The following is a 24808-nucleotide window of genomic DNA, read 5'->3' on the forward strand; positions in this document are numbered from 1 at the left end:
TTTGACAACACTACACACATATTTGTTATTTCATTATTACATATAAAGTAAATAATAATTTGTGATTAATAATAATAAATTAAGGTGAAGTGTCTGAGTTTGATCAAAAAATATTTCTGAACATGGCCTTTCATAGAAATACTTTATAATTATTATTATTATTCTAACAAAAACATGATTTAATAAAAGTTTCTGTATATCTGCATATCACAAATGACCCACACTGAGTTTAACTAACTTGCCTGCGTGTCTCTCTAGTGACAGTTTCATTTTGTCCATTCTTTGCACCATAACTCATATTAAATGTATGAACTATTTGTTCATTATTACTCCGGCAGATTTTGAAGCTCACTGAGAATCAAGGGAACATAGGTGGCGCTCGGCTGCTCCTCAAAAGGCTGGTAAAAAATGAAGCTGGCTGGTTTTCCAAATTCCTTCAGGCTCTAGAGGACACGGAGCACCACGACCTGGTGCGCGAGCTCCGGGGAGAGCCGTGTAATGAGGACGGTGAGATTCCTGCACAAATCATCTCTAGTGACTGATAAATAAGTGGAACTTTCTCATCAAGCTGCCACAGACTCTCTTAAAAAAACAGAAGTTGGAAACAGGAAACCAGCAGAGGTCAAACATCACTCCGCTGTTTAGACTGGACTGAACAAACCAGCTTTTGCAAAAAAAAAAGATCATCCTGAGATTGATTCAACAGAATATGCTTCAAATCTTAGAAAACTAACAATGGGGAATCCACCTAATTTCAGTTCCTTAATACATTTTGGTACTTTTGAGGAACAGTAAAGTAACTGGACGTACTGTAAAATTCTTATGTATTCTTTGTAAACTCAAACAAAAATAACAAAAACCAAAACTACACTACCATATAAAAGTTGGGGGTCAGTAAGAAGCTTTATTTCAGCACTAAATTAATCAAAAGTCATAGTAAAGACACAAAATGATAACTATAACACCAATGATAACTATAACAATAATTATATACATTTCTAAATCATTCTAAATGCAAATAAATGTAAAATAGCAGAATTCACACAGAGATTAACACTGGAATCATTTTCATAATTGTTTCCTATCTGTTGTCTTGACAGCCAATCAGAATCCACTCTAATTTAACAAGCTTGAGCATTTAGAGGAACAGACTATAAAACTGCACAATAACGTGAAAATAATGTGAAATAATGTGAAAACGTAATATACAGTATTTATCGTTCTTGTTGTGAACAGGCCTCAAGTTAGAGCGCATCCAAAAAAAAAAAAAAAAAAAACCCTTGAAGTGTTGCATTCATGACTACACTGGTCATGCTATTTGTTGCTGCTTTTTAAGAAAACATTTCTTGATTTCCAGAGACAGAAGATGCTAAGCTCATTTAGCATCTGTCTTAAGAGACATGCTCGACCATAATTGCTTGACAGATATTCTGTGCATAGTCATTATGCATATGGAGGCTTACTGTTAATTTAACCCTTATTACTTACCTGTGTGTTTCAGAGGCCATGTCAGTTGAGATTGTTGAGGAGGCTGAACAGTCATGCTCGGCTGCTGTAGTGAAGACTAACATGAATAGCTCTATGCCGACTGTCCCTCCTGTTCTCTCGCCGAACAACTCGCTTCTGTCAGAGGATCTGGACAGCAGCGTAGACAGCAGCGGTCTGGGTACAACTGCGGAAAATGAAGGTGAATATTTGAAGCTTGCCCTTTCATAAGTCATTATACACTTGGGCAAAATAGACAGTCCTGCCCTTAACATTCTTTGCATTATTGGAAAAATCGTCAAAGCCTGGACAAACACATGCAATCCAATGCAAAACGCAAAATGCAGTGTTCTAAATCTAAAACTAACAGCATCACATCTATTTACTTACAGAGGATGACATGTACAAAGAAGGTGAGGAGGAGGAGGAGGAGGAGGGAGATCTCACAATGGATGATGATGATCAGTCAGGTACAGTCACATGATTTCCATCCATCTGAAAAACATTCAAGAGTCAGTGGTCCTGGCTGCTTACTGCAGTCCAAGCAATTAGCACATTGTAAAAGATGCATAAAAATATTTGGCAAATTGTATGGATTCTATTTAATTCAGTCTCTAAAAAAAAAAATATTTTTAAAAAGTCATTATTTGAGAGGGTTGTGTGCCATTCACTGAGATTTAATCTTGCAATTCAATTTCTGAGTATCAATAAACAAAATACCTGTTATGGAAATTTGCAATTAATTACTATACATTTTAACTTCACACTGTCTCTACACTGGACATGAGTGGAGCGGTGTGATGTGACAAAATACAACAGAACCCATCATAATCAGTGATGCTTTCTACACTGGATGTGGTGTGACAACAAATCCCCTACAGTAAACTGATACCACGTTTTATGTATGACATACTGACACAAATGAGTTCAAATGATTTTTTAATGGACGCTTTGTCACTTCCGGTGTGGACACAATGTTAATTTAGAATAAGTATTAAATTAAGTAAAAAATAAGTAAAATACATACATGGGGAAAAAATTAAATAAATAAATGGAAAAAGTAAAATAAATACATGAAAAAAGTAAAGTAAAATGAATTAATAAATAAAAGTAAAATTAATTACTAAATTATATATATATATATATATAAAAAAAATATTTGTACTATTTTTTAAAATGCTCACCAAGCCTGCATTTATTTTTACAGCAAAACAGTACAATTTTGAAATATTTTTATTTTAAAAATGTTTTCTACTTAAATATATTTTAAAATGTAATTTATTCCTGTGATTTTAAAGCTACATTTTAGCATCATTACTCCAGTCACATGATCCTTCAGAAATCATTTAAATATGCTGATTTGCTGCTCAAAAAATTATTATTATTATTATTGTTATTGTTGTTGTTATTGTTATTGTTATTGTTATTGTTATTGTTATTATTGTTGTTGTTGTTGTTGTTGTTGTTGTTGTTGTTATTATTATTATTGAAAACAGCTGAGTAGACTTTTTTCACTTTTCTCTGATGAATAGGAAGAAGAACAGCATTTATCTGAAATAGAGATCTTTTGTAACATTATAAATATCTTTATCATCACTTTTGATCAATTTAAAGCATCCTTGCTAAATAAAATTATTAATTTCTACAATTAATAATAAAAAAAAATGTTTCTTGAACAGCAGATCAGCATATTAAAATGATTTCTGTAGGATCATGTGATTGGAGTAATAATGCTAAAAATTTGATCAAAGGAATAAATTACATTTTAAAATATATTGAAATAGAAAACATTTAATATTAAATAGTAAAAATATTTCACAATATTACTGCTTTTGCTGTATTTCGATCAAAAAAAAATGCAAGCTTGGTGAGCAGAACACACTTGGTGAGATAAACAGTTTTAACTTCTTTAAAACACAATAAAAATCTTACTGTCCAAAAACTTTTGATATTGACTTTTGACCTTTTGGTATTATACTGTACATACAATATAATATAATACAATAAAATACAATACATACGATGCATAGTTGGGTCTGTATAATCTGGCCAATTCAATTAAAGTTCACACTAATGACTACAAATAAACCATTCCCTACATTATGAAGTTTGCGTAACACGTTATCCAAAAAGGACATACATTTGGAAAAATCATAGAAATCCACGTGTCAAAAAGTGAACCAATTTGTAACTGATTTAAGCAACACATAACCCTTTTAACAGCATTATGAATATTAACCCTGCTTTAATAGTGGTCAGGACCTTTAACTGTGCATTTAACAACCTATTATCCAGTTCATTGTTTCAAAGGATAAAAAAAAAAACACTTTAAATCTTTTAACTCTTTGACATTCACTGTCCACTCTTTTGTGCAATACATCTAATGACCTATAATCCAGCCTTCACTTGAGAAATGTTCCTGCAAGCAATTATCAGAAATTATTTTCATGAGTTATTATTATATACATACGGAAAAGAATGGCTTAGTTGTGTTTTGCAGTCGGATTCTTTGTGGTTTAGTTAGAGCTCCATATGTGTGACACTGCCCTCAACCTCACAAAGCTCACCCATCCTGTCCTGTCTAAAGCGCTAAATCATTGTCACAACCAGGGAATATTTCCACTCGGATTTCAGCGAATTCCTGACCAAGCCTTGCCGCTAACTTGAGGCTTTGTCTGAGTGCATATTGAAGTGATCAAGAATGGGGCGTCATGGTCTGCGGGAGAGAGAAAGAGGACGTGTTTGAAATGAGTAAAGAAGCAATTGTGATTTTCTGCAAAACACAAACATTGTTCACATAATGCATAACGCTCTTTAGAGACAAGAACTATTGCAAAGACAAATAGCAAGCAATGCAAATAATGCAACTGCAGCATGCATTAATTCATTACTCACATTACTATACATTTCACATTAAATTACTGTGCATTTTCAAACAAATTAAAATATTAAAAAAAAAAAAACGGTTGCAAACTCATTACTCACTAACTACTGTCCATTTGAAATTAAAATCAAAGCATGCATTAAAATCATCATGATACTGCTAGCATAATCATTGCAAAAATTATAAATATTCAATATCACCAAGCCTTATTATTGCCTCAAATATACATTTCAAAGACAAAGAGCATGCAAAAATCAAATGCAGCATCTAAAAATGAATGCATGGATTCATTACTCGCTAGTTTAGTAGCACATTTCTAACCCTACATTACATTATCACTGAGCCTTAGTATTGGCTCAAATATGCATTGCAAAGACATAGCAAAAATAGCAGGCATAATGCAAATGCAGCATCTAAAAATGAATTACTATACAGTTAAAATTAAATTACATTAAAAAAAATATATAAAATAAAGCATGCATTAAAATCATGATAATCCAAGCATAAGCAATGCAGATATATTATAAATATTCAATATATCACTGAGCCAGTATTACCTCAAATATACATTGCAAAGACAAATAGCAAACAAAATGCAAATGCTGCATCTAAAAACAAATGCATGGATTCATTACACACTAATGACTATACATTTTAAATTAAATTAAAATTAGCTGAGTCACATTACTGTGCACTTCAAAATAAATTAAAATAAAAAATAAATAAATATAAAATAAAATAAAGTATGCATTAAAATCATGATATTGCCAGTACAATAAATGCATATATATTAAATATGTATGCAATATATCACTGAGCCCTAGTGTTACCTCAAATATACACTGCAAAGACAAATAGCAAGCTAAATGCAAATGATGCATCTAAAAACGAATGCATGGATTCATTACTCAATTACTATACATTTCAAATGAAATGAAAACAAAACATATGTGCTGACACACATTACTGTCCATTGCAAAATAAATTAAAAATATATATATAAAATTAAATGAGGCATGTATTAATATCATGACATTGCCAGCATAATCAATGCAAATATATTATAAATACATCACTGAGCCCTAGTATTACCTCAAATACACATTGCAAAGACACATAGTAAGCTACATGCAAATAATTCACCTAAAAAAAGAATGCATGGATTCATTATTCACTAATTACTACACAAATTAAATTAAATTAAATTAGCTGACACATATTACTGTCCATTTCAAAATAAATAAATGAAAAAATCTATATATATACATATATAAAATAAAATGAGGCATGTATTAAAACAATCAATCAATCAATGCAAATATATTGTAAATACATCACTGAGCCCTAGTATTACCTCAAATATACATTGCAAAGTCAAATAGCAAACAAAATGCAAATGCTGCATCTAAAAACATATACATGGATTTACTAATTAGAGATTTAGAGACTAGGGATTTTAGATTTCAAATTAAATAAAATGAAGTGAAATTAAATTAAATTAAATTAAATCATATTTGTTGAGACACACTACTGTGTATTCAAAAATTAATTAAAATAAAAAATAAATATAAAATAAAATAAAGCATGCAGTGAAATCATAATATTGCCAGCACAATCAATGCAAATATTTTATAATTATTCAATACATCACTGAGCCCTGATACTGCCTCAATGTAAAGCTAATAGGACTAGATGTTTCAATCCCTTTAGTAGGAAACTCTTGATAATAGCAGCTGGTATAGAGTGGTTAAAAAAAAAAAAAAGGGTAAGGTATGTCATTGGGGTCATCAGGTGGGCACCCTGCTTCATCGACGTTTCGTTGATTGAAGCCCACAACGTCTCCAAAAGGCTCAACGGTGTACCCAGCGTCCCAGGTACACCCCCCTCCATGCCATACCCTCTATCACCCTATTGGACTCTGCATGGCAGGGGCATCCTTCTCCCTGAGTCAGGCCTAAGCCTGACCGCATACCATCTATCTCTACCTTGCTGCCCAAATGGGGTCTTTACACTTGATCCAGAGCCAGTTACTGCTTTTTTCAGCAATACTTGATATGGACTTAACGGCCTGCTGGAGAGAGCGACCCTTCACCCCTATTTTTCTCAGCAAACTGGTGGTAGATATTGCAACAAATCCCCTGCATCCCACCTCTACTGGGAAGATGCTAATCTTCCAGCCGTTCTGGGATGCTTCAGCTGTCAGGTCAGAATATTTGTTCTTTTTCCTCTCATAAGCCTCTTCAACCCCCTCTTCCCATGGTACTGTTAATTCCACAACATATGCCAGCTTTGTTGTTGGAGACCACAGGACCATGTCTGGCCGGAGTGTTGTAGCCACTATCTCTGGGGGAAACACCAGCTTCTTATCAAGGTCCACTTCCAATTTCCAATCCCATGCTGACTGATATTGTACGATGCTCTTGACGTTGGCCAGCTGGTACGAAATTTATGAAGTTGACCTGTCCTATCAATGTTTGTGGAAGATTGTTTGTGGTGGTTCGCCTCTGTTCCAATATTGCTGCCAGTTCTCTAAGTACTTGGTTATGCCGCCAAGTATAGTGCCCTTGGGTGAGACTTGTAGTACACCCTGATAGAATGTGCCTTAGGGATGCAGGTACTTTACACAGGGAACAGGCAGGATCTTCTCCATACCACTCTTTCAGATTTTGGGGGGGAGGGTACCAGGTCATATGTGGCTCTGAGGACAAAACTTAGCCTCGCTCCCTCCATTTGCCAGATGTCACGCCAGCTGAGCCTTTTCTTCTCCAGGCCCTCCCAGTTGGTCCATCTCCCCTGCTTAGCCATTGAGACAGCTTTGGCATGTCGCTCTCCCTCCTCCTGTCTCCTAACTTCTTCTTCCACTAGCTGTCTCTTCTGCACTGATGTTGCTTTGTGCCACAGAGGAGTTTTTGGGAAGAGTCCGAACCCTGCCCTCCCATGCTGTACTTGTCCCACCACATCTCTAAAGTACAGAGCAGACTTTGCACTCTGAACAGCTTCTGATGGATTCCACTTCCTACCCGATACCACCCGAGGGGCCGCTGTTCGAACAACTGCATCATCAGATTCAGTTATGGTCATGACAAGCCTTGCTTTGGTGCATTTAAACTCTTCCACGAGCCCTGTGAATGGTAACTCCAACTTGCCATGTCCATAAAGTCCGACGGAACTTAAACAACGTGGAATTCCAAGCCACTGCTTCAGCTGTATACTTATCAGCCGTTCCACCTTTTCAACCTTGGTGATCGGGATATCATACACAGTTAAGGGCCACAAGAGTCTTGGGAGTATGCCAAACTGAAAGCACCACACCTTGAGTTTTCCTGGCAACAATGTCTTGTTAATGCGCTCCATATACATGCTAGTATCAATTTTTATCTGTTCAAACTGCTCGGTGTCTTTGAGTTTTGCATCATACCATCTCCCCAAGCTCTTTACTGGCATCTCTAAGACTGTTGGGACAGGTGTCCCGCCAACATAAAATCTTTGATCTGTGACTTGGCCTTTTACGATGGAGATGCTTCTGCACTTATTGGGCTTTAACTTCATTCTCACCCTTATTATATTTTGATAAAGTTTCTCTAGCAGTCTCTTGGTGCAGGGGACAGTTGTTGTGAGTGTTGTTAGATCGTCCATATAGGCTTGAATTGGTGGTAACCTCTGATTACCTTGTAATCGTTCTCCTCCCACAACCCATTTTGAGGCTCTAATAATTACCTCCATTGCCATCGTGAAAGCCAATGGGGAGATGGTACACCCCGCCATGATACCTACTTCCAGCGGTTGCCAACTTGTGGTGAAGCCTGATGTTGTAAGGCAAAACTGTAGATCCTGAAAGTAATGCTTTACTAGATTTGTGATTTTAGTCGGCACCTGGAAGAAATCAAAGGCAGCCCACAGAAATGAATGAGGGATTGAACCATAGGCATTGGCCAGATCGAGGAACAAGACGTGGAGATCTTTCCCTTCTCTCTTTGCACTCTGGATTTGATGCCATATGATGCTGTTATGTTCAAGGCATCCAGAGAAGCCTGCGATACCAGCCTTTTGGATTGATGTATCAATGAAGTGGTTTTGTTTTAAATACTGTGTCAGTCGTTGTGCCAACACACTGAAAAAGATCTTGCCTTCAATGTTTAGAAGGTTTATCTGACGGAACTGTTCAATGGTGGTTGAGTTCTTTTCTTTTGGGATAAACACCCCTCCCGCTCTACGCCAGGCTTTTGGGATAATTTGCTTGTCCCATACCACTTTCATGTTTTTCCACAGGATTTTTAAAACATCTGGAGCGTTCTTGTAAATACTATACGGTACGCCATTAGGGCCTGGTGCAGATGCCGATCTTGCCTTTTTCACTGCCTGCCTCACCTCCTTCAGCTTAGGAGGGCTGATGTCAAACTGATGTTGTGGTGGTGATATTGGAGGGATGTCAGTGGGGACAACGATTGGTTCATCTTTTTTCTCATCAGTATAGATAGTTCTCAGATGCTCCTCAACCTGGTCTTTTGATGTTTTCAGGAATCCACTCTTCTCCTTTGTACATATGCCTTTCACAAACTTAAAAGGGTCTTTATAGAAATCAGTTCTGGCTTTTTCTTTCTTCTTCCGACGAATCCGTAGGCTTTCTGCTCGGCGGAGTTTTGAAAGCCTGTGTTTTAAGTCCTCTTGAAGGAAGTTGATACCTTCCCTATCTTCTACTGTCGCCTTTCTCCACAACTTTTTTAACCGTCGCCTTTCTTTCACAAGTTGTTGAATTTCTTGCAGTCGACGGGACTTGGGGGTGGGAAGCATGTCATTCTTTCTTACTTGCCCCTTCACTCCACATTTTTCCTCTCCATATCTGTAGATAAGGTCGCCCATCATTTCCAGCTTCTTCTCGGCTGACCCTATGATGTTACTCAGGATAAGGCTTAATTCTGTGTTGATGGTTTCCCACTCTTTGCTGTTAGACTTCGGCCATTTCACCAACGGCTTACGTCCTTGCATGTTTTCTTTTTTGCGGTGGGCTGGTTGTTGTCTTGGACTGGTGGTTCTGCCTGAAACTTCCTCCTCCTTCCCTGGGGTGCTGATTCTCTGCGGACTGTGGGTTTCTTCCTGCCGCTGAGTTTCATCCGACTGACTTAACCTTTTTCCTGACAGAATCCGGTCGATGCGGGGCCCTGGGTTGGTGGTTTTTAAGGCATTTCTTCCGTCCTTGATGTACCTTAAGACCATGAGTTGATGTTACTTTCGCCCATCCACACACGCAGGTCTGAAAAACATGTCCAGCTGCTAATTTCTCAAGAATCTTACTACTTCCTTCTTTCGATGTCATGTCCATTCCAAGGGTCATTACCAGGAAATCAGTCTGTGAGTCTTCTTGCGCCCCTGCTCTCGCAGACTCTAGGGGTATTCTTCTTTTTGAACTTTTCGTAGCCAGATAAGGTGGCTCTTATACCCTACTAGGGTAACGGAGCCTGCTGCTATGGGTAGCTAGCCCATAACAACCCCGTTGGGGTCTATTTCCTCCTGTCAGCTGTCTCTCCATGCTGTCACACGGTCAAATATATACTGGAAAGCCAAATGTCAATATGCAGCATCTATTTAAATTAAATTATAATACATTTTTAAAAAGATAAATTTCCAATAAATTAAAATAAAACGTACATTTGCAAAGACAAATGACAAATGTAATGGACTCATGCATGGATTCATACTTGCTAACCACTTCAGGTGTTTTTTCCAAGACATTAACAGCTGCGGAATTCCCGGATACATGCGACTGTCAAACCACATTTTAATTATTTGTTAATAGTGCATTCTATCCTACTGCCAAAAATGCTGTTAGCATAACCATCAGCGACTGCACGTGCTCATAAACCGCTCATCCAGATAGATGACTTCTCTAGGAATGTCATATTCCTACCAACATTTATTCAGAAAACCACCATGGAAGATTTACAAGAGCAGTAAAATTCACATGCATTTAGTTAAAAACCAAGTTGTTTAGTGCATTAGATGGACGAGCGAGCAGTGAATGTCCTCAGTGACCCTCAGGCACATTCGTTTTAAGAACATGTTCCATATGTTCACAACTAAAGAGGGTGGAGATCCAACAGTCCACTGCATTGCTCCAAGAAAACACATTTAGGGAGGACATGACCCATAGGAATGTAAAATCAAACTGGAGATTTCATTCACATTTCTGAAAGCACATAAATTATCTACTAGACAGGGAGTTAAAATAGCAGAAGTTTAAATAGTTCACCCAAAAATGAAAGTTTGGTGAAAATGTACTCACCCTCAGGCCATCCAAGATGTAGATGAGTTTGTTTCTTCATCAGATCTGGAGAAATGCAGCATTACATCATTTGCTCGCCAATGGATCCTCTGTAGTGAATGGGTGCCGTCAGAATGAGAGTCCAAACGGCAGATAAAACATCACAATAATGCACAAGTAATCCACACCACTCCAGTCTATTAGTAAAGATCTTGAAAAGTGAAAAGCTGTGTGTTTGTATAAGAAAAAAAATCCATTATTAAGGGGTTTTAACTTTAAATACGAGAATCGATAATAACGCTTTTCTCTAGTGAAAAAGTCCATCTCCTGTTGTCTCTGACATAAAAATCCACACACATATTTGTTTTGAACTCTTTTGCTTATAAATGGGGCTTTATTTATGCATATTTCTCTCCTGACTCAGACAATATTTTGGATAGAGGACTTCAGCTGGAAGCAACAGTTTACTGTAAGTTACTTACAAACACAGCTTTTGGCTTCTTCAAATGCATCATCTAAAAACAAATGCATGGATTCATTACTGCATTTCAAATTAAATTAGAGTCCATTTGAAATTACAATTAAAATAAAATAAAATATGCATTAAAATCATCATGATACTACTAGCATAATCATTGCAAAAAATTATAAATATTCAATATCACCAAGCCTTATTATTGCCTCAAATATATACTGCAAAGACAAACAGCATGCAAAAATCAAATGTAGCATCTAAAAATGAATGCATGAATTCATTACTCGCTTCTTCAGATTTGGAGAAATGTAGTATTACATCACTTGCCTGCCAGTGGATCCTCTGCTGTGAATGGGTGCCGTCAGAATGAGAGTCCAAACAGCTGATAAAAACATCACAATGATCCAGAAGTAATCCACAACACTCAAGTCCATTAGTAAACATCTTGAGAAGTGAAAAGCTTTGTGTTTGTATAGAAAAAAAATCCATTATTAAGGGGTTTTTAACTTCAAATCATTGCTTTTGGCCATAATCCATAATAACACTTATTCCAGTGAAAAAGTCCTTTCACTGTTGTCCTCTCACATTAAAATCCACCAACATATTTGTTTTGAAGAGTTTTTGCTTATAAATGGGGTTTTATTTGTGCATATTTCTCTCCTGATTCAGATAATATTTTGGATAGAGGACCTGGAAGCAGTGGTTTGAAGTTACTTACAAACACAGCTTTTGGCTTCTCAAGATGTTAATTGGTGTACTGGAGTGTTGTGGTTTACTTGTGGATATTTGTGATGTTGATGACGGCACCCATTCACTGTAGAGCATCCACTGGTGAGCAAGTGATGCAATGCTACATTTCTCCAAATCTTTTCCCATGAAGAAACAAACTCTACATCTTGGATGGCCTGAGGGTGGGGATATTTTCAACAAATTTCCATTTTGGGGTGAACTATTCCTTTAATATGAACAAACAAGTTCAAATTCTTCCAAGCTGCTATCCACATTAATTTTACAGCTCTAAACACTCACTGCATGTCAACAACCGTCTCATTTGTGTCTGTTTTTATGTCTCCTACGGAATTTTAGGAGAAACTTCAGACAGAAGTTGATACGTAAATGCTTGCATAACATAACTGAGAAATCCATTAAGCGTCTCGAGTTGTAAAAGAACTTTTGCTCTGGGGAATCTGATTTGTTGCTTCCTTGTTTCCTTCTTGTGTAATGAATTCCTTAAACTAAAAGCAGTATCGTAAATCAGACAGCCAGGTTGGAAAGGGTAGGCTTTGCCTGCGAGCTCAACTTAATATTGATTGATAAATTCAATATGATCCACAATTTAATGCATTCCTTTATGAATAATATCTGTTTTTGATCTCTTTGATTAAAACAGCACTTTCCAAGAGCTTGCATGTGATTTAACCTTGTCAAATCACATAAATGAGAGTGTTTTTAGATGGAGTAAGAACACAGAGTTCAGGGGATGTTCAGAACTATCAAATAGTGTGCTGTTTTCCAATGATTTACAATGGCATGTGAAATGTAACCGATAAAGCGTAGTATTAAAAGTTAACGCGTAATGTTTAAGACAGTATATTCCAAAGACGAATGCAACATGATTGCTAAAATCATTGCTAAAAGATTTTTGCTGCATTATTTTAATGACAATTAATTACATTTATCCCTCTAAATACTGTAATAAATACTGTACAAACCATGGTATATAAATACTTTAAAATTTAAATAATATAATTTATAAGTGTTGTGTTTTTTTTTTTTTTTTTTTTTTTTTTTTTTTTTATAAAATAAAAGGGGTGCTTAATGGTTAAAATCAATGTCATATTGCAAAAAAGTCTTAAAATGGTCTTCATTTTATTGCAAGAAACATTTTATTTCAATTACTATTATTTCTCAGTTTCCTTTGATTTCGGGTGGAAATATTGCTTGACCAGCCATATTTATTCAGATTTTTATAATTATGTTTTTTAATATAAAGTAAAATAAGGTCTGTGATGAACCTTATTTTCAAGAAATTTGTATAAGTTCAGATACCAAGTATCTTTAACTACCATAAAGGTCTGAGTTTTTCGTTACATATATAGTCAAGATTGTTTAAAATCCTGTAATAAATACTATATTAAAAACTGTAAAAATACTACAGTAGTACTACAAATACCACAATGGTATATACTTTACAACTTAAATAATAAAAAAAGCATTTAAAAAAAAAATTCTATATATTTTTATAAACTAATATTTTTATATTTTTATTTTTTATTATAACTTATTTATTATTTATGTTTTTATTATTAAATAAAACTAAAAGGGTTGTTAATTATTTGTTATTAAAATAAAAATAATACTGCATTAAATGCAGTATAGCACATATCACTATGGCATATAAAAACACAACTTAAATTATATTATATATATACACTTTACCATTTAAATATATTTAAAAAAAAATGCATGAATTATTTATAAATACTTTTACATTTTTTAAGAAATAAAAGAGGTGCTTAATGGTTATTAAAAAAAGTTTCATATTGCAAGAAGTCTTAAAATAGGCTTCATTTTATTAAAAGAAAAATATTTTAATTAAATTACTATCATTTCCAATTTATTTTCTTTGATTTTGGGGGTGAAATATTGCCTGATAAAAATATGTACTTTAATAAAATCACATTTCCAATGAAGATACACCAAATATCTTCAAGTAGTGTTTACCCCAGACATTATTTGACTTATAAATCCAAAACTAGCATTATAAAAAAACCCATTAAGACAATCCAAAAATCCAAAAGAACTTAAAGTTTAAAATTCTCTTTGGATTATAATCTGAACAGCTATATACATATATTGTGTAGGTTTGCCTTAAAAAGTGGTTTTAGTTGTTAAATTAGCTGCAACTACCACAAGGATTTGAATATTCAGATTGCACAGCAACTTTTTTACATTTGCAAAGCACAAAATTCACCAAAGAAGTGTCTTCAAATAATGTTTTACTCACAAATTGAAAAACTGCTATTCTAAAGAGTCAAAATGATGCGTGTTAAATTATCTTCCAGGTTTCAGATCAAAAAAAAAAAAACTGTACAACTCTGTGAGCTTCATTCACTACTGGACTTTAAAGCTCTGTGATTGGACTGATGATGCTGACAGACTAAATAAATGTTGAATATTGGCAGAGAACATTAAGTTTCCACATGCAGCCACGTGTAAGAGCACAGACCAGCTCCAGCGGCTCATCTGTCCTCTGCCAAAATCTGAGTTTGCGTGTTTTTAGGGTAATTGTTCCCCCAGACCAAAGCAAAGTGGTCTCTTTTCTAAACTCTATTATGATTTCTGCCTTTCTGTAAGTGAAAACCATTTACATATGTGTAGATACACTCAAATAGCCCTCAGTGAGATAACTGTGTCCTTGTGTTTGGATATGGAATTTCCACTTTAATTTATTAAATCGGTCTAAATAGTACTGAGAGCTAGAGGCTATAAAATAATGTTTACACAGGGAATCTCATAAAAACACATACAGGTCATATTTCATCAGAAAAAAAAAACCAAATATGTGGGAAAAAAAAGGAAAATGTTGTTTTTAATAATTCTGACTTTTCTTAAAGCTGATTCCCATTAGATTTTTTTTTATTAAACAAAGTACATTATAAAACACTTCACAAACTAACCAAATATTTGAAAATATATTTTATTTTAAAATATTAAATATTATTGTAAATTAATATTTTATTTGAAAAGTAAATCTGAAATATTTCATATATTTGCGCTGTGGTGATATTTTCTTTACCATTAAACATTACAAATTAATCACAGAAATGCATCAAGACATTTAATGTTTAGTTTTAATGATTATTTTGAGAACTGATTTCATTAGATTCTTAATACTGTAATGTTTTAACAATTAATACTTTTACACTTCTTAAAATTTAAATAGAAAATAAGTCACAATTTAAGTATAAAATATTGTAAAAATATATATTTTTTTAATAAAATGCATATTAAATATTTTGATTGTTTTTTTGCATCTTATTAGCCTAATTTATTAATTTATTTTTTGTATTTTTAAAATTAAGGAACAGATGCACTACAATAAAGACCACTGTGTATATACACACACTTAATAAAATATTTAAATAACAAAAGTTATTATTATGATTAATATTATTATTATATATAATAAGATTATATATTATATATTACAGTAATGCATTCAGACATTTTAACGCTGAGTTTTAATTATTATGATTATTTTAAAAACTGATTTCATTAGATTCTTATTACTTTGTTTAAATAATGTAATACTTTTACATTTCTTACAATTTTGGCATAAATGACAGACTGACAGACTAAACAAATATTTATTATCAGCAAAGCATAATGTTTCCACATTAAGCAAACAATTTAAATAGAAAATACTTCACAATTTAAGTATAAAATATTGTATATAAATAAATAAATACTGTGTCTATATATTGTTTTATATATAATATTTTAATTAAAAATGTTTTTTGCATTTTTATAAAATAAAAAAAATATTCATATGCGTTTTAAAATAGATTCTTATTAGGTTCCTAATTCTGTAATGCTTAATAATGTAATTTTTAAATTAAGGAATAGAAGCAAATCAATAAAGACCACTGTGTGTATATACACACTTTTAATAAAATATTTAAATAATATTAAAAATATTATCCTTACATAAATTATATTATTATATCAAAATAAATGTGACATTTTCTCACATTACAGTTATGATAATGAGCAAAAAATAAGATTGTACTAAAAATGTGCTTCATTTCATTAAAAAAAAAAAATCTGTTTTCTTTTTCCTTTTTTTATTTTGAGGGTAAATACTGACATGTTCTCATGTTCTTTATAGGTTTTGTGAGACTTTGAGAGGTTTATAGACAGTCTGCATGAGTTTTAGAGTAGGTGACCTCATAAACAACGATGTTATTCTAAGTAGCAGGGGATAAAGAAAACACAGCTGTAATTGTAATAGCTGAACCACCGAAACACACGACCTCCTCTGCACTGATGCTGCAGGCAAACATTTGTATATTTACAGGATCACCTCTCTCCCTTTCTCTCTCTCACACAGAGGAAACTAAGAGGGATATTGTACTGCGTGACTATCAGATGGAGGTGGCGGAGCCAGCTCTGAACGAAAAGAACATCATCATCTGCCTCCCTACAGGAAGTGGGAAAACCAGAGTTGCTGTGTATATCACCAAGAAACATTTGGAGAGGAAGAAGCAGATGGGACAACCAGGGAAAGTTGTCGTTTTGGTCAACAAGGTGCTGCACTGCTATCAATTTACTACAAATGACAAACTCACCTTTAACAAATAATAGTTAAAAAATAAAACATTAGTAGTAATAATAATTTAAACTATAGTATTAGTCAAGAATATAGAACAAAACATCCTCTGATTTTGTTTATTTAAATTATTTATTTAAATATTTAATATTTATTTTGTTAAATCCCAAACATGTCTCATCATATTCTTATAGGACCCCATGATCTTGGTATCTGTCAATCAATTATTTGTTTGTTTGTTCAAACAATATTTAGATTTATCTTATTTATTTTTATTAAAGCTCAAACATTTATCATCATTCTAACAAGACCAAATGATACTGGTATCAATACATTCTTTATTTAAATTAATATCTAAACTTAATTATTTAATTTATTTATTAAAACTCAAACAAAATTCTTACAAGGCCAAATAATCTCTGTATCAAAAATGTAATAATTAATTAATTAACTTATTTATTTATTCATTTATTTATTTACATTTAATAACATTTATTTTTTATTTAATTTCATTTTAAATAATATACATATAAATATAATATATAATTTATAATTTATATTTATTTAAATTGCTTTTGTTCATTTTATTTTATTCAAACTCAAATTATTCATTCATTTAAAATAAATATTTACATTGCTTTTATTTTATTAAAACTATCAACTTGGTATCTACAAGTTTTTTATTTTAATATTTTATTCATTAAAATATTTATGTATTTATTTATTTTTTACTAAAACCTTTACATTTTTCTCATCAAATTCATACAAGTCAAAATCTTGGTATTTATGAATTATTCAAATACTTTTATTTATTAAAATAAATATTCATAATGATTTTACTCATTTTACTTTATTAAAACTCATTACTCCATCAAATTCTTACAAGGCAACAATCTATTTACAAGTTAATTATTTTAATATTTTGTTCATTAAAAATTTATTTATTTATTTTCTTAAAACATTTACATTTCTCATCAAACTCATACAAGTTAAAATAATCTTGGTGATTATGAATTATTGAAATATTTGTATTTATTAAAATAATTATTTATAATGATTTTACTAATTTTATTTTATTTAAACTCATTACTCATCAAATTCTTACAAGGCAACATAATCTTGGTGTCTATAATTTCTTTATTTATTTATACCATCAACATTTCTCATCAAATTCAAGATGAGTACAATACAAGTCAAAATAATCTTATCATCTATGAATGATTCAAATATTTTTATTTATTCAAGTATAATTATAGAGTCAAAATAATCTTGGTATCTATGAATTATTGAAATATTTTTGTTTATTTAAATAAATACATTGATTTTACTCATTTTATTTTATTTAAACTCCTATTACTCATCAAATTCTTACAAGGCAACATAATCTTGGTGTTTATTTTTGTTCAAATAAATAACTATTTATATTGATTTTATATATTTACTTATTTTATTAAAACTCAAACATTTCTCATCAAATTCTTACAAGGCCAAATTATCTTGTATCAACAACAATTTTAAGCAGAGCTCTCGTATCATTTGTGTTTATTCTTCGAATTTTAAGAAAAACATCTGAAACAAAGTTGTTTCTCAGATGAAACATCAAGTGTTCAGAACTATTTATGAGCAACTTCAGAGCAATAATGTTCTTTACTGCCCAGGCTGATTAGATCAACAGGCTCTGAACTGGATTCTTTTTTCAGGTCTCTGAGAAGAGGGAAAAAAAAAACAAAAAAAAAAATACAGAAACTGGATGATGTTTGCTGTGGCAGCAGGGGGACTTTTTGTCCTGCTGAATCATGTCTTGAACTGCAAAAATCACAAAGCTTAATAAAAGATCCATATCAGCACAAGTGTGGTGCAAATACACAGCTCAGCACCTCAGCTGGTGCAGATTTCCTCTGAATAACAACCATCAAAAACGCCATGCAATGCCCTGGCGACCAACCAGAAAATTTTCGCCACCTAATAATGCCTTATAATGTCTTTCCAGGTACCCCTGGTCGAACAGCACTACAAGGCCGAGTTTGGGCGGTTTCTGAAGCACGAGTACTCGTTGGAGCGGGTCAGTGGAGCCTCGCAGCTCAAAATCTCCTTCCCGCAAATCATCGAGCAAAACGACATCATCATCTGCACAGCGCAGATTCTGGAAAACTCTTTGGCCAAAGGCAAGAACGGCGACGAGGACGGGATCAAATTATCACGTAAGTCACATTTTCCTCCACTCCCAGCATTTCAAACAATTATTTCAACACTCCGAGAGTCGGAGTCCAGTCAAATGGGTTCAGCTTCTGTTAGACGTTGAAAGGAGACCAGAGCTCCTCCTCTGAGGTTTCATGTGACAGTGTTTTTCCCCATCAGTCTTTGCTGGCAGATTCAGCTCTCCTGTGAGCCTCTCTGGCAGCGTCCGCCGCAAGGTGGGATTCCTCCTCTGTGGCATATGCTGTTTGTTGATTTTTTCCCCTCCTCGTTTTACTCTTAAACCCTTCATTATTTAATTTTTCCGTCCACATGTCTGGCTGATCAAATTCAGTGGAGATTTGCTGTCATTTTCAGAGTCTAAGCTCCGTTTCACATCCCACTCCAGCCCTGAGGGGCCAAACAGGCAGCACCTTTAAAGTCTGATTTGTAAAACGTGGCCCCATCCACCCACCGCCTCTCTGTCAGTGTGTGAAATGCAGACTAGCTTCTTTTTTTTTCCCAGAGACCCCTGGGAGCGCCGGAAGGCGGCACAAAAAAACCTGTAAACTGAGCCGGTGAGAGTGGACTGAAGGTTTACAGCACCCGCCTTTGTTGATTAGAAACACATGCTAGAAAAAAAAATGGTGCATAAGAACTATGAACAAAGTGTTATTAACATGCTTTGTATTGACAGTTCTGTCATGATCATCAAGTTACAGCTGCCAATTAATAGTACAAATACAAATAACTGCAATTATAAAAGGAAAGTTTACTCAAAAATAAACATTCTGCCATCATTTTCTCTCCCTCATTTCATTCCGAACCTATATGACTTTCTTCCGCGGAAAAACAAAAGGTGTTCTGAAGAACCTTGGGGTCCAAACAACATTGGACCCCATTGACTTTCATATTAGGGCTCTAAGCATTAATTAGGGCAATCATTAATCGCATCCATAATAAAAGTTTGTGTTTACATAATATATAAGTGTGTACTGTATATTCATAATACATGTATATGTTTAAGAAATACATAATGTACAACGGGCTAAAGGTGCCCTGGGGTAAAAGGCGCCTTTGATATTATTTTCCTCTAAAGCACAAAAATGTGGTGTAGCATTTTTCAAAATGCACATGCAAATTTGTCTGACCATCTGGACAGCAGAGCAAAATTGTTTCTGTGCTTACTTTATCTAATATTTTATGGGTTTTTTTGTAGATTTAAATAGCAAATGAGAATTGCTCAAATGAATGCATATATTTTGAGACAAATGTCTTCTTAATGATTTTCAGTTTTGTTTAAAATAAATAAAGCAACATATACAGTTTTTAAAGAACGAAACGATTTGGGGTAAAATGCGCCCCTGCTGTTGGGGCTAAAAGGCACAATGCTCCCAGAATCTTATTAACATTATTTTGTTTCTGTACTTTAAAATATACTTTTATTGCAATACATTTTATATTAACATATTTTAATGGCAATATATTTATTGAACAAAAATTAATTCTTTTAATTTTCAAAATAAGCAAATAAGTAAATAGTTCAAACTTTGCTAAAGTGATTATTTTGAACAAGTATTAACATATTTAAAAACATTATTAGTATTTATCAGTATTTATATCAACACTGTGTGCCTTTTGCCCCCATGCTGGTGAGCTCTGAGATTAAGAAAATTGATTTATATTACAAGTTTTCTGAAATGTTAAGTTTAAATATGCACTCATTTGCATACATTTCCAGGACAGAAATCTAACCATTGGATAAACATATTAGAATTAAATGTTTTTACAGAAGGGATTTTGGATCTTGTTTTATCACTCCGTAAAAACATAGGAAACAGGAAACCATGTTTTACGGAATAAAATGTTGTACAGATGAGGCAAATGATATGTTCAAACCCTTCTGTAAATACTATCAAAATACAGATAGAAAAAAATATATGTTTGGTGTATTTAAATTCTGCCGGAGTGGAGAGAAAAAAAATTATAATTGAAATCTACACTTGCAAATAGACAATAACAAACACTTAAATGAGTATTTTGGATGTTTTCTTTCCAAAAGGGGCTCATAAAACTGAATAAAACAAGCAAACATGGAAATAGTCTCACATACTGATGGCCTGCCAAGAACACTGGCGCCATCTTCACAGAAACTTTAATAATAAAAAAACAAACATAAAAAGCCTCATACTTTTGCCTATAGTTTCTTGCCTCAAGAATCCATTTAATCACATTAAACTTGGATTTCATAATATATAAAATTAAGTAAAATTAAATTAAAACGAAGATAAATTAAAACTAATATAACACTAGAAGTGCATTAATCATTTTAAATATCACAATATTAGAAATACTTTAAAATGTCCTATAAATTGTCCTGTCTGTTGGTATTTTTTCACTATATTCTCTTTTCTCATTTATCACCAGTTATTATTTTACTTTATTGCATATTATTTATTATTATTATTATTATTATTATTAATAATTTATTTTTTATATTTCATTTCATTACCTTAAAGGGTTTCCCAAAAAGGGAAATTCTGTTATTAATTACTCACCCTCATGTCCTTCCAAACCCGTAAGACCTTTGTTAAAATAGTCCATGTGACATAAGTGGTTAAACCGTAATGCATTAAAGCTTTGAGAATACTTTTGTGCACAAAAAAAGCAAAAAAAAAAAAAAAAAAAAAAAAAAAAACAAGAACTTCTCTTCCATGTCAGTCAATGTGGAATAAAGTTGTTGAATAAAGTTTTGTATTTATCATGCATAAAAAGTATTCTCATAACTTAATAACATTACAGTTGAACCACTGATGTCAGATTGACTATTTTAACGAAGTACTTACTACTTTTCTAGCCCTTGAACATGGTAATTACATTGCTGTCTATGCAGGGTCAGAAAGCGCTCAGATTTCATCAAAAATATCTTAATTTGTGTTCCTAAGATAAACAAAGCTCTTACAGGTTTGGAACGATATGAGGGTGAGTAATTCATGATTTTTATTTTCTGGGTGAACTATCCTTTATAATTTTAAGTATGACTGCACTATATCTGTACTTTTTTCCTGCACTGGAAGCTCCTGTGACCAAGACAAATTTATTGAGTGTGAAAACAGACTTGACAATAAAGCTCTTTCTGATACTGATGTTCAATTCTGATTCAATTCCTATACTTCCAGAGTTCACTCTGATGGTTATTGACGAATGCCACCACACGAAGAAAGGTGGTGTGTATAACCACATCATGATTCGCTACCTCAAACAAAAACATCGGAACCACCTTCTGAAGAAGCAGGACAAAAATCCAGTTCCGCTCCCTCAAATTCTGGGTCTGACGGCCTCACCTGGTGTGGGAGGAGCGATGAGCCAGGAGAGGGCAGAGGAACACATTCTCCAGGTAAATTGACGCCCGCTTCCAGTAATGCTTCTTCAACTTCTGCATTGTTGCGCTAATATACAGACAACATCAGTCAGACGACAAAAAACATGTTTGATATTTTCAGCTGGTTTCAGAATAAATGTTTTAATTCATCAAGATCACATGTCTGCATGAGTCTGTTGTGGTCAGAATGACTTGAAAGTCTGGTAGTGTGTGATCCTCAGTTGTTTAGTGTATAATGGCCAGTTTTATCTCTGTGACTATTACAAAGTCAGTAAGTGTATGATGCCTAGCGTTTTAAAATCTGTTCAGCTTAAAAAGTCATGTACCATACTCCAGCATTTAGTTCTTGAATGGAATTAAGGAACTGTAATCATTACGTAGAAGCAAATTGTAAAAAGTCTTTACAGATTCCATGCCTACCAGCAATGTGCATGTTACATGTTATTTAAACAAGACTGAGCAAATCCATATGTTAGCAAATGCACATAACGTACATGTTCTCAAAACACAGACTCTGTAATACACAAATTCTAGTTTCTGCTTTTCTTATCCAAAAAAAAAGGAAGAAAAAAAAAAGAAGTTCTTTTCCTTCATGTCTCAAATCAAAAACCCAAATCTTCCCTAAGTGTTTTTCTCTAATTTGACACCACACACACACACACACAACTCTCCCACATCTCTGTTTTCTCCACCGCAAAGCTGTTTCCAATGTTCCACACGGCCCCTGTGCTGGAGGCAGCCATAAACCTCCGCATGCCTTTCATGCCTCTCCAGTCAGGACCCTGCATCACATTATTAGTCTCCTGGCCTGCTTTACCGTGAATCTTTATGACAACAGCACCAAAGCCAAGGGAAACACTTTTGCATTGGTTTCTCAGTACTACAAAACAGAGTCAATACATTAGCGGTTCTTAAAATCATCTGCATTTGTCCAACAAAGTGGAACAACAAAAATGCAAACAACAAACACTGTATAGCGCAACCATTGTAGTCTAATTCACAATCAAATGACTTATGAATGTCCAAAGAAAGGATTCTAACAGTTAATTCAAGAATCAAAGGCCAAGGTATAGACAAAACCAATGTTTTGTTATTTGTAAATGCAATTCAGTCATTCAAGGTCAGTTTATGTCCACTGATGTGTGATGCTATTGATCGGTTCGCAGCTCATCTGTTACCCATCTCCAAACTGGAACTGTGAGTTTAACAGCATGTGTCTCATTATTTTGATTCATTACAGATCTGTGCAAACTTGGACGCTTCCACAATAAAAACAAAGACTTTCGAAGAAGAGGAGGCCAAAACACCATACAAAAGGATTGCAAAAGCACAAGAGAGGAAGGAGGTAATTCCACTTAATGTGTGTCACTGAATAAGTCTCATCTTAAAGGTGAAGTGTGTCATTTCTGGACCGCTAGTTTCTGATGGGGGTATCTGTTACACGGTATAAAACAAAAACATAATTTGTTGAGTCAACTTAAAATAATTTGTTACCCTGCTGTCTTCCGTCAGCTTAAATAAGTTTAGTCAACTTGAAATGTCAAGTTGTACTAAGTCAAAACTTAGATATTTTAGTTGACTAAACTAAAAATTTGGTTTGTTAAACTTAAAAGCTGGGCTTGTTACCAAACGGTCTTAAAGTTTTAAGTTGAATCAACTCAAATATATAAGTTGTCACTTAGTACAACTTAACATTTCAAGTTGACTAAACTGAGTTGACTGAACATAAAATTTTAAAGGCAGCCAGGTAACAAATTATTTTAAGTTGACTCAAGTTGTGTTTTACAGTGTAGTCAGGGGCTGAATTTACAAAATATTCTTAAGAATAAAACACTTCACTTTTTTTGCTTAAGAGAAAAAGTTATTAATATTTTATACTCCTAAAACACTGTACTTCTTAAAGGGATATTTCACCAAATATGAAAATTGTCATTTATTCAACACTCAAGTTGAATGTATGAATTTTTTATCGTCTGTTGAAGGCTTTGGTTAGGTCAGAATTTTCATTTTTGGATGAACTATCCCTCTAAGAATCAGGGTTCATACAGATACTGTAAAATGAAATTCAAGGACTTAAGGATTTTTCAAGCACTTTTTTTTTTTTATTTTCAAGGACTTCAAAGAGAGATCTCAATTATCAAACAATGCCTTCTTTTTTAAATTCTAAAAAAAGATAAAGAAAAATATACCAATAAAGCAAAACGGCTAAGTAAAGCACATGCAAAGTATTGCTACTAAAGTTTTACAAAGTACACTAAACCTTTACTATAGTAAAACCACAGTTAATGTTCTTAAAGGATTTGTATGCATGTATACTTTCTTTTTTCTTTATTTTGTTTTTATGCCTGTACTGCCTTAATTGTTTGATGTTTTTTACGGTTTAAGAACTAAAAATTCCTGAAACTGCTCTGAAATCCTGATCAGAATCAAATGATTCACGATCCACACTCCTAGGTTCTGATATAAAGCAAAAGATTCACAAACCTACTCCAAGGTTCCAATCTAAATCAAATGATTCACAATCCATGCTCCGACGTCCCGATCTGAATAATGATTCACATACCATCATTTCACATCATGGACTCGGAGTGCTGGATTGCCAATCATTTGATTTAGATCGGTACTTCAAATCACGTATTGCAAATCATTTGACTTGAATCATTCAATTCACAAAATGATTCACAAACCCATTCCGATCTAAATCACACGCTCTGAAATCTTGATCTGAATCAAATTATTCACATTATGCAAAGTTCCACTCTCAATCAAATGATTCGCAATGCATGTTTTGAAGTCCCAAATGATTCGCAATATGC

At 33.5% G+C, this 24808-nt stretch overlaps 1 protein-coding gene and 1 long non-coding RNA gene across 2 annotated transcripts in view; one reads left to right on the forward strand and one right to left on the reverse strand.

Annotated features, from left to right (window-relative positions):
• The window catches only part of LOC127171221 (uncharacterized), a 76924-nt gene that overhangs the window by 39458 nt on the left and 12658 nt on the right, over window positions 1-24808 (reverse strand). The window contains exons 4-5 of the long non-coding RNA XR_007828477.1: window positions 1876-1980; window positions 1489-1672 (exon numbers count right to left, since the gene is read on the reverse strand). This is a non-coding gene — a long non-coding RNA (uncharacterized LOC127171221). The remainder of the gene's footprint in view (window positions 1-1488; window positions 1673-1875; window positions 1981-24808) is intronic.
• ifih1 (interferon induced with helicase C domain 1) overlaps window positions 1-24808 on the forward strand; it is a 39519-nt gene that overhangs the window by 4691 nt on the left and 10020 nt on the right. Inside the window, exons 2-8 of the mRNA XM_051119724.1 lie at window positions 339-507; window positions 1502-1687; window positions 1878-1955; window positions 16217-16413; window positions 18426-18636; window positions 21790-22007; window positions 23233-23337. Coding sequence (XP_050975681.1) covers window positions 339-507; window positions 1502-1687; window positions 1878-1955; window positions 16217-16413; window positions 18426-18636; window positions 21790-22007; window positions 23233-23337 — 1164 coding nt within the window. The remainder of the gene's footprint in view (window positions 1-338; window positions 508-1501; window positions 1688-1877; window positions 1956-16216; window positions 16414-18425; window positions 18637-21789; window positions 22008-23232; window positions 23338-24808) is intronic.

This window comes from Labeo rohita, chromosome 9 (genome assembly GCF_022985175.1).
Source record: "Labeo rohita strain BAU-BD-2019 chromosome 9, IGBB_LRoh.1.0, whole genome shotgun sequence".
Taxonomy (NCBI): Eukaryota; Metazoa; Chordata; class Actinopteri; order Cypriniformes; family Cyprinidae; genus Labeo; species Labeo rohita.